Source organism: Brienomyrus brachyistius, chromosome 4, assembly GCF_023856365.1.
Source record: "Brienomyrus brachyistius isolate T26 chromosome 4, BBRACH_0.4, whole genome shotgun sequence".
NCBI lineage: Eukaryota > Metazoa > Chordata > Actinopteri > Osteoglossiformes > Mormyridae > Brienomyrus > Brienomyrus brachyistius.
Window position 1 is genome coordinate 7,280,335 of NC_064536.1, and position 10,625 is coordinate 7,290,959.

The following is a 10,625-nucleotide window of genomic DNA, read 5'->3' on the forward strand; positions in this document are numbered from 1 at the left end:
GGAGCAGCTCGGGGGTGAATATGTCAACTTGGGACGCGTCGAACGGAGTGGAACGTGTCTGCTGATTATTTTTGAGGGGCATTCTTGGCGGCCGTTGAACGGAGGGAAGTGCAAAACTTTTTTTTAATCGTGCTTATAAATTGTGTGTGTCAGTGATTGGAAGTGAATTTGTTGCGGTGTAACGGCGTTACCGTTATCCAATGACAATGGGTGGGTTGATTTTGGGAATGATCTGGAAAAGTAGGCCCGCTGATGATTTGAATCATATGACATATTTGTTGGTTTGCCATGGTTACATATTTGCAATGCGGTTAGCCTTGTATACGCACATAATGATTTGGATATATACTCAGCAAAAAAAGAAACGTCCCTTTTTCAGGACTGTGTATTTCAACAATAATGTTGTAAAAATCCAAATAACTTTACAGATCTTCATTGTAAAGGGTTTAAACAATGTTTTCCATGCATGTTCAGTTAACCATAATCAATTAATTAACATGCACCTGTGGAATGGTCGTTAAGACCTTAACAGCTTACAGAAAGTAGGCATTTATGGTAACAGGTCTAAAAACGCAGGACAATAAAGAGACTTGTCTACCGACTGTGAAAAACACCCAAAGAAAGATGCCCAGGGTTCCTGCTCATCTGCGTGAACGTGCATTAGGCATGCTGCAGGGAGGCACGAGGACTGCTGATGTGGCTAGGGCAATAAGGGCCATGTCCGCACTGTGAGACGCCTAAGACAGCGCTACAGGGAGACAGGAAGGACAGCTGATCATCCTCGCGGTGGAAGACCACGTGTAACAACACCTGCACAGGATCGGTACATCCGAATATCACACCTGCGTGACAGGTACAGGATGGCCACAACAACTGCCCGAGTCACACCAGGAACACACAATCCCTCCATCAGTGCTCACATCACCATTGGACTGAGCTTGTTGTCATTGCAGGCAATCTCAATGCCTTGCGGTACAGGGAAGACATCCTCCACCCTCATGTGGTACCCTTTATGCATGCTCATCCGGACATGATCCTCCAGCAGGACAATGCCACCAGCCATACTGCTCGTTCTGTGCGTGAGTTTCTGCATGACAGCAATGTCAGTGTTCTGCCATGGCCAGCGAAGAGCCCGGATCTCAATCCCATTGAGCACGTCTGGGACCTGTTGGATCACAGGGTGAGGGCTAGGGCCGTTCCCCCCAGAAATGTCCAGGAACTTGCAGGTGCCTTGGTGGAAGAGTGGGGTAACATCTCACAGCAAGAACTGACAAATCTGGTCCAGTCCATGAGGAGGAGATGCACTGCAGTACTTCAAGCAGCTGGTGGCCACACCAGATACTGACTGGTACTTTAGATTTTGAGCCCCCTTCATTCAGGGACACATTGTGAAACATTTTTAGTTTATGTCTTATGCTGTTGACTCTTAGTGTTCATACAAATACATTTATTTACACATTAAGTTTACTGAAAGTAAAAACAGTTGAAAGTCAGAGGACGTTTCTTTTTTTGCTGAGTATATTTTATCAGTGTGCATTTTTTAAAGTGCCTTCCTTCTACCCAGGAGGTGCAGCTTTTTGTGACCACTGATTGGAATAAGCTCTAGTTGGGTTAAACACCCGGTAGGTTCCAAACACCCCATATTATTCGTCCTGTATAGGGATCCAGTGGTTTTATTAATTTATTTAATCTTTTGTTCAAATAAAGGTTTGTTGTTTCCATATTCCGTTTGTTGTGTAGGCTTTGTGGGGAACTTAAGATGACTACAACCGGATCTTAACAAGGTGGTGGCAGTTGTCACATTGCAATACTATATTATTTTGGGTGGCGGGGGGAGGGGGAGTGGGAGGGGGGTGCGGGCACCCGATGTATTTCAATGAAGGATTTAAAAGGTCAGTCCGTTTCGTTTCCAACTTTCAAACTTGTTGGTCGTGTCCACATCACTGCCGCTTATACATTACATTATATCCTATATCTGTACCCGTGTGACAGTAAAATACAAGCCGATGTAAGATCCGGAATACTTACTGAAAATGTTTTCTGATTTACTGTATAAATACCGTACTTTATCGGACAGATGTTTCCTGTTTTGTCCAATGCCAGACAATCATACCAAAAAAGCGTTATGCTCGTGCGCTGATATCCTATCTTGATCTGATATTAATATTAAGGGAAGTAAATTAATTAAGCACATTCTGCCACACTGCTGTGGATTCGGATATATATACTTGATCTCTTCAGACTAGGTAATAGACGCATTTGTGTTAAAAATCCACGATTCGCTTTGTAAATTAACATAAAATACGCGGTGGTTTTGAATAGTTGATATTTCACAGTACGGGACTGGGGCGCAGTGTGTATTTCCCTTAATGACGGCGTGCTTCCACTCGGCGGCGTGCCAGCATCTCTTTGTGTGTGACAGACTGCGGCCAGAACAAAGCCAGCATTCCAGGAGGGGGGATCAGACCCCGCGTTTCCCTCATCGTCCGAGCCTGCGAAGCCCCACGGTCCCGCACTCTCCACAGCCTTTGTTAAACGCTCTCTATAGACACGGCGCTGAAAGACAATACCATCTGTTGGTATGTATTTAATTTGACTTCTTTTCCGTTGCCCGTTTCTGTCGGGATTAGGGCAGAGTACCGCTTTCTTTCGGCTGCGTTTTTACAAATGTGAATCAAAACAATATCCCGGGTATGGATGTGCTGATGCTGCTTCTGCTTCACGGTCTCGCTTTATCTTTCAACATCCCAAAACTGCCTGAACAGCAGCACACGGTTACTCTGGTTAATGCGCGGCGCCCCCTTTTTGTGACAAAGGACAGACGCTGTCCCGACACGACCCCAGCTGCGTCCCAGGGAAGGGTGACACAACGGGTACCTGAGCGAGGAATGAAATGCCAGGAGAAGTGCGTATGGTCGGTCAGGGGCTGTGCAGGTGCCGGTCCTGTAGGGGTTCAGAGTCCAAGGCTAGGGGGGGATGGGGTGGGATGGGGGGGGGGGGGGGGGTACTAGAAATATGGGTCACCGGAATGTGGAGTCCTCTGCTTCACTCTGTGTCTGGTGTTAAATAATCAAGGAATTTGTGTTTTCTTATGACCGGTAAATTTTGCTTTCAGGTGGTGAACTGAAGCCCGTTATTTAAACACACAGGCATAATTTACCTTTAATTTTCCACCCTATGGTGTAGTTTGTGTCGATGTTGTCGTGAAGTCAAAAGTATCAGGATTGCCGTATCCCGGGCTGCTCCTTTTGTTGCCAGACTGCCTTCTGCACGATCAATTCCTCTCTAGAACAAAGCAGATGCCCCAGTATCACATGGAAGAGAATTCCGCGTGTACAGTATATATGTATCCTATATATGTCCGGACGATCTGCACTAAACTGGTTCGAGGATGAGGGACGGTTGAGGAAGAGATCATGTTGATAAAGCCAGCAGCTGTGTATTTCCCCGTGTGGGGTCATACCGGCCCCCAAAGCGGGCCACCTTTCACCTGACCGCAGGTGAGACTGAGCAAGAGTCCGGTTGGCTTGAAAGCCTAACGCGGCAGCGTCCGCGTCCCTAGCCTGGAGGTACCGCCGAGTCTCACGGTGCCTCGGGATGTGTTGTCCCTGTTTATCTTCCACATCTGGCTTTGGGACATGAAGCGCAGCCAATTGGCAGGACTGCATGGGATGTAGCCCCGACCAGAACGTCTGCTTGACAGCTGCTGTCGTTAATTAGACAGACAGGTTACTGTAATCCACAGAGAGTCATCATTCTCAATCTGCTGTGCGGCACTATGTGCCTTTGCACTGGAGCAGTCTGGGTAAAATGCCTTTGTATTATGGTGCGGTGATATTTTGAATATTTGCGCGCACATTTTTTCCAGTGCATATATATAATTTTCTCCAACCTGATCTTATTGATTGGTATTCGTTGTGGAGCACAGAGAAAGACGATAACAGAAGTGCTTTAGAGATGAAAAAAATAAATAAATAAATTATATATATATATATATATATATATATATATATATATATATATATATATATATATATATATATATATGTCTTTTAGTCTATACCGTTTTGTCTGTTTCCCAGCTACCTTTCTGGACAATGTCTCTGAGATGTGCTTAACCTGAGGTTAATTGTCAGTGTGTGACATGAGCAGAGGTGCGTTAGTTTGGCCAGAGCAAGACACTTCACAGCGAGCGAGCACCAGGGGAAGGTCTGAATGTCCTCCGTTGATGGTGGATGTCATTGATTTATTAACTCCCGCCTGATTTTCGTGCCGACACATTTGTCAAAGACACATACACCACCCGACGTGTCAAAGTCAGGTGCGTTCAAAAATGTTATATGGGTCTTTTAATTGACTCGTGGATACAGTGATTTAGTGGCCGTATAATATAACGGTCCAGGTTACAGGCAGATGCAGAAATTGATTTCGACTCAGATTCGATTAGAATGTCCTCAGTTTCCGTTACTCATTTTGGTAGAATATTCTGAAATTAAAATTAGTTGGGATTTTATGGCTGACGCACATCCTGGTCGCAGATTATTGATGGGCTGATGTTCTTTTGATTATTACAGAACAACAGTCTGGGGTCAAAGCATAGTTTTGGACTGATTTGATGAGTGTCACGTGCTAATCCACACCATAAACATCATTAAAATCGCCTCGGGCACCTTGGTGTAGCTCAGCGTATTTGTAAAAATTACGAGACGTCCCAGGGGCCCGGTCCACTTACTACTCAATGGCAGGTGTAATTACGTAATTAATTATTTTTCACCGGCTAGTGGGAGCTGCGCAGTGAGCCTGACCTTCCCCTAGGGGGCCATTACCTACTCACAGCAGCACTGGTCACGTGTGCCTCTCGCCGTCATTTAAAGTGAATTTGTAAAAACAACAGAGGGCTACCCAGGAGACCCTTTGTGTAAAATTAGCACAGGGTACGAGGCACCCAGCGCCCCACTTGCTAGGATGACATCACCCGCATCCTGTATAATTTCTTTGCGCGGTGAAATTTAACTCTCTCCTCCCACCTTTTCTGTTACCCTTATGTTATACTTCAAAGACTAACATGCAGTGCAGTTTATTTTATCCTTCACCGATTTTCATTTTTAAATGGCTGACACGCGCTAATGATCCGCTTTCTTGAATTTTTTTTATCAGTCTGTTTCATCTTCAAATGTAGCGTATACAGCCTCTTTCAGCAGAGGTCTTCAGTAACTTACTGACTTGGTCTTCCAGTGACTCCTCACCTTACTGCCTCTTCCATCAAATTTGAGGCAGTCCCGCATATTTCACGCCCCAGCTTTCAGCTTGCACGACGACCTCCTTTTACCGCGGTACAGTATTTAATGTCACAAGGGCTTAAAGGAGCCTGGCTCTGATGTTCTCTATTACCCAATAATGCAATCTTCGGTTCCAGCACTAAGTTCTGAAATAGGGGAGGGGGGGGGACCCACCTCCTCCAATCAGGGATCAGATCTGAGCTTTGGCCCTCCCTGAATGTGATGGGGACCTCTGATGGTGGAGTGTCACTCTTCATCCAGGGAGGGTGTAAATTTGACAGGATGCTCCAGTCAGTGAAAGGGGCCTGCTTAACCTCCAAGGGACCAGCAAGTCACTGTGGGTAAAACTGCTCTGCTCCAGTCTGGGGTGAAGCTCATCCGCAGCCACGGTTCCTAAAGTCAACTGAAGATCTAACGGCAATATTACAAAGTAGAAATCTTTAATAGGTCAAATGACCAGTTAGATACCATTGTAGACTGAATCTGAGAGACTGGCAATGAACATGATCTCAATAACAACAGGCACTTTCTCACCACAGGAACTTTTTTTTTTCCAGAAACCAGCAGCTTTTCCAGGAACTTCTGTCTCATTCACACCGCAGGAACTCGTCCCCATTGTAGTTCCTGAGCCTTATTTTAGTCGCTACTACAGAATAGGTACTTTTTGCTCGACAAGGAACTACTGGGGTGGGACAGTGATAAGTTGCTGGTTGGTTGGCTGCCAGCACTGACACTAACTTTACTTATGCAGTTTGCAGAAGTGCAGGGAAAAGAGAGAGACGGCATTTAACCCACTGCAGGAAACAGTCTGTTTTTTCCACACAAGCCAACTCCTATCTTTCCCTTTTATCATCATTGCATCTTAATGATTTTTAATGTCTCGTTTTAAGCAAAACAACAAATGGACTTTTAATCAGGAGTTACGGGAGCTTGAAAATTAGGGTTGAGTTTCAAGCCAAGGAAAGGGACACTTTCAATCAAAGATGTAATTTCCATGTTAATTATATCGTTCGGAAACCGGATTAAAGAGCGACAGATCTTTAATAATCATTTTTTATCAGTAAGAATGTAAAATTAAGGTTTCATCTTAAAAGTGGTGTTTTTTCGTGATGAAATAATGTCTGTTTTTGCAATGTGCCTTTGAATTGGGCTTCCTGTGATGATTCATTGTGTTTAAACCGTCTTTGAACTCCTACTCCTCCGGTGGGCGCTGACACCTGTGGTTTCTTCGTTTCTCTGAGAAATGCACCGTGTCTGTCATTGTACTGGTATTTGAAAGGATCTAAAATCTTTTATTTATTGATTTTTAAGAACTATTTTGAATGTCTGGCTGCTTTTTCTGGTGGAATCTTTGCCGAAGCCTGCTTGTGATCCCCTCGAGATTACCCCCCTCCCCCAGCCTCAGAAACAGTCTACGGGCAGGTCATGATGGTATCTATGATTCTGCGAGCAGCTAGGTGGCCTGGTGTTCAAACTCAGGTGTGTGGATCACAGATGCGTCTGTTTTTGTGTCGCTTGTGACCTGGAGTGTCTGGGAGACCTTTGCTCGGTCGGCGAGACGGGGAAACGCTCTCTATGAGTGTTGGAAAGCAAAGCTCAGCACAGCCTGCCGTTTGCGGTGGAGGTGTTCTCCACCACTCAAAACCATGCATTTGTATGGGGCCCTTGCAGTTTGGGGGTCCCCTGCTGGCCACAAACAGTCACTACAGTAGGGGGGCCCAGAGGAGCCTGATGTGACTTTTTGAGTAGGGCCCCGACCACACAAACCCGCTCCGGCTCTTTGAAAGTAAACGTTTACACCAGGAGGGAATCTGCATTCCTCTACAGTATCACTGCTGCTGTGATACTCATTTGGTGGTTTGTTTTACCTTCATGGTAGTGAGAGCTGGCCCACGCTTCAGTGTCCTAGACCAGCTTCACACAGTGCTGGCTTCAGATCCTCAAGCACAGTGCTGGCTTCAGATCCTGAAGCACTGTGCTGGCTGTCACGGTGAGGACGACTACACTCTTATTTCTCTGTTCGCAGCATTGGTATTTAGATAGCAGGGTGTGTTAGCACAGCACCACATGTATTAACAGTGTACTACAGCTCAGAGAGGATTAACGTAGTATTACTAAGGTAACTGCCATGGACTTACCGGAGTTAGCTGTAACGACTATATAATGCATCCCTATACTCTTTATCTGCTGCAGATTTGCTGATTCAGTTACTGCCATAGACACACGGAGGCCCCGCCCCTGCCCGATGAGGCCCCACCTCCACATCACCAGACTCCGCCCCCAAACAATGAGGCTCCGCCCCAGACATGGTGGCTGGATGTTGACTGCCACATGACATTTGACTGACAATGCCTAGTTCTCCGCACGCCTTCTTTTGACAGCCCGCTAACCGGGCATTTTTCCGCCAAATTCTTGACAGTTTTCCGAGGGTCTTTGTTCTCCACTCTATTGTGTGAGGCGGTCTTGCGCTGCCAATCTTCCAGCTCTTTCTGTAAAATGCAGATATCGTCTTGGACAGATGCGTCTGTTCCCGAAGGTGCTTTTCAGCCCTACTAGCTCTCAGATGAGAGGATGGGCTTCATTGTGCAAATTAGACACCATCATCCAAAGCAGGAAAAAATGAACCAACAAAGGAACAGCTGGCCTTGCATGAATGGTGCCGCGTAGACGCTCCTCTGCCAAAGATACAGGCAGTTTTTATAACACCACTGAAAATGCAGGTTTGGACTTTCTTTTATCCGATCTGTCACCTGTGTTAGCAGTTAGCTCAGGAGAAAAATCACAAATCATCCAAATCTAGTCTGGCATGCCGGTGAATGGGTTAATTGTCCTGAGCTCTCTTTGTTACGCCTGGTGTCTTTAGTCTTCTCCACTTCTTCTCCTTCATCTTCTTCCTCGGCTGTGATCCCCGTCCATCATCAATGTCCTCTGTGGCAGTGCCATAGGAATTTTTGCATCACAATCTTTTTGCCTTAGGATAGGTTTATCGGAACGTAACCCCATCTTAACCTAGGGAGAGGCTGTATTTTGAATGCAAATATCTATTCTTGGGTGGACTGGGGTCATGTTGCCCCCCCCCCCCCCAAAAAAAAAAAAAAACATATTTGTAATCGAAATACAGCCTCTCCTCAGGTTGCGATGGAGTTACGTTCCAATAAACATATAAGGCGAAAATGCATTTTAAAACATTACACATAAACATAAATACCGTAGCCTAGCCTTCCTTAAATATCCTTAGAACACCTACATCAGCCTACAGCTGGGCAATATCATTATCACACAGCCTATTTTATAATAAAGTGTTGAATATATCCTGTAATTTATTGAATAGTGGACTGAAAGTGAAAAACAGTTACCCATCGTAACACACGGACCATCGTACCCCGGGAACGGTCTCTGTTTAAATTGCCCCCCACCACAGCTGTCTGCTATGCCCTTGCTCTGAGGCCTCTCTCTGCCAGCTCGTCACTAACCTCGCCCTGTCTCGCAGGTTACAGGAGATGTGACTCACGGTGAAAAGCGAGCTGGAGATCTGGCGCCCACCCCCCTGCAGATTCCCTCCCAGACGCTTTCTGAACTTGGACCCCCCCCGGTGACTCCCGCATCCTGCGATAGGGCTGGTTTCCCCACCCAAGGGGAGATGGAGCCACTCCAGCAGGTCTCCACCTCGGAGTGCCAGATCTGCTTCAACCGCTACAGCCCTCGGCGCCGGCCCAAACTGCTGGACTGCCAGCACACGTGCTGCTCGGCGTGCCTGACCCACATGCGGAGTGGGCAGCGGGAGCTGCGATGCCCCTGGTGCCGCGGTATCACACGCCTGCCCGCCGGCCTCCCCGTGTCCTGCCTCCCGGACGATCCTGCTGCCATCGCTGCCGTCGCCTTCCTGCGAGTCCCAGAGCGCGGTGCCATCCTCCCATCGCTGCCCGGGCCACCCCTGGGCGGCACCGATGAGCCACCCATGCCTCTGGGCACCCGACAGAAGGGCGTAGCCGCGGTGACGATGCCCGAGACAGAGGGGGACGTGGCAGAGCGCCGTAGCGCGGCCAGAAAGGGGCCGGCCTGCCCCGGGGTATGCACCGTGCTGCTGGTGGCCTGCGTGCTGCTCTTCCTGCTGGGCATCGTTCTACACAACATGTCCTGCATCTCCAAGCGAGTCACGCTTGTCCCGTGCGGCTGAGGGAGGAGATGGTGGGCTGGGGGGGGGGCAGATGGGCGAGAGACTGAGGCAACTGTCTGGAGTCTGGAGGACCAGAGCTCTGCTGTAAAGACAGAGACAGAATGCAGGACAGACACAGAAACTCATGGACACACAGACAGACAGACAGACAGACAGACCGACCGACCTTGATAAGATTCACACACCCATACATCTGGGCACATGCTTTAGGAACATACATCCATGTTATAAACACCCTGTATGACTCACATGCACACTGTTGAGCATCACAGAGGACCTTGCTATAGGTGGTCAATGACATTACAGACCTCCCAGTGTCATTACAGACCTGCCATCACTATTACAGCCCTCCCAGCATTGCTACAGACCTCCCAGTGCTATTATAGACCTTCCAGCACATTCCAGGCCCCACACAGTGCTATTACAGCCCTCCCAGTGCTATTATAGACCACACAGCACCATTACAGACCTCCCAGTGCTATTATAGACCACCCAGCACCATTACAGACCTTCCAGTGCCACAGAAGTCACCTGAGTGCTGAGATACATGAAATCACTAGTGAGACTTTCTGCTGTTTCTTACAAACTGTTAATCATGCAGGTACATGACCTGACAGGGAGCACAATTCAGCCGCTGAGGAGCTGCAGGGAGGTTAGCAGGCAGCTCCTGAAACACCACACACACACACACACACACACACACACACACACACACAGTCCTAACCTTAAGCATAAGTAACCATTCAAGCCTTTCAGCTATTTTAGTTTTTTGATTGTAGTGATAGATTTTTATGAAATTGAATTTCCCCTTGTAGGGACCGAAGCATGGTCTCCACAACGTCTAAATAAGGTTTTTAATCACATTGTGGTAGCATTTACATAGGTGGTTGTTCACAGGTGCTTGAAATTTTTTCTTAAATGGTTTTAGTTCCATGAAAGTAGTTTGTTTGTTTGGCATAATGAATAGGGTTACTGTACTTTGTACGTAAGTTTTCTTTTTCCTTTACTGTGTTTTATGTGAACAGGTTATAGCTGGAGATTTTTTTAAAGTTGCATTTTACACTTAGGGGCGCTGATGTGTTGATTGTAGGTCTGTGTTTGTTGTCGTCCTTCAGGATTAAGCTTGGATATCACTGTGGTCTGGTTGCCAATCATTTCCATGGAGATAA

At 47.0% G+C, this 10,625-nt stretch overlaps 1 protein-coding gene across 1 annotated transcript; it reads left to right on the forward strand.

The window, feature by feature from the left end:
* Window positions 1-1,920: 1,920 nt before the first annotated feature.
* LOC125740545 (E3 ubiquitin-protein ligase RNF152-like) lies at window positions 1,921-9,456 on the forward strand. The gene is made up of 3 exons (XM_049011795.1): window positions 1,921-2,008; window positions 2,403-2,579; window positions 8,770-9,456. Exon 3 carries the CDS (start codon window positions 8,920-8,922, stop codon window positions 9,454-9,456), a length of 537 nt encoding a protein of 178 aa, XP_048867752.1. The 5' UTR covers window positions 1,921-2,008; window positions 2,403-2,579; window positions 8,770-8,919.
* Window positions 9,457-10,625: the final 1,169 nt, after the last annotated feature.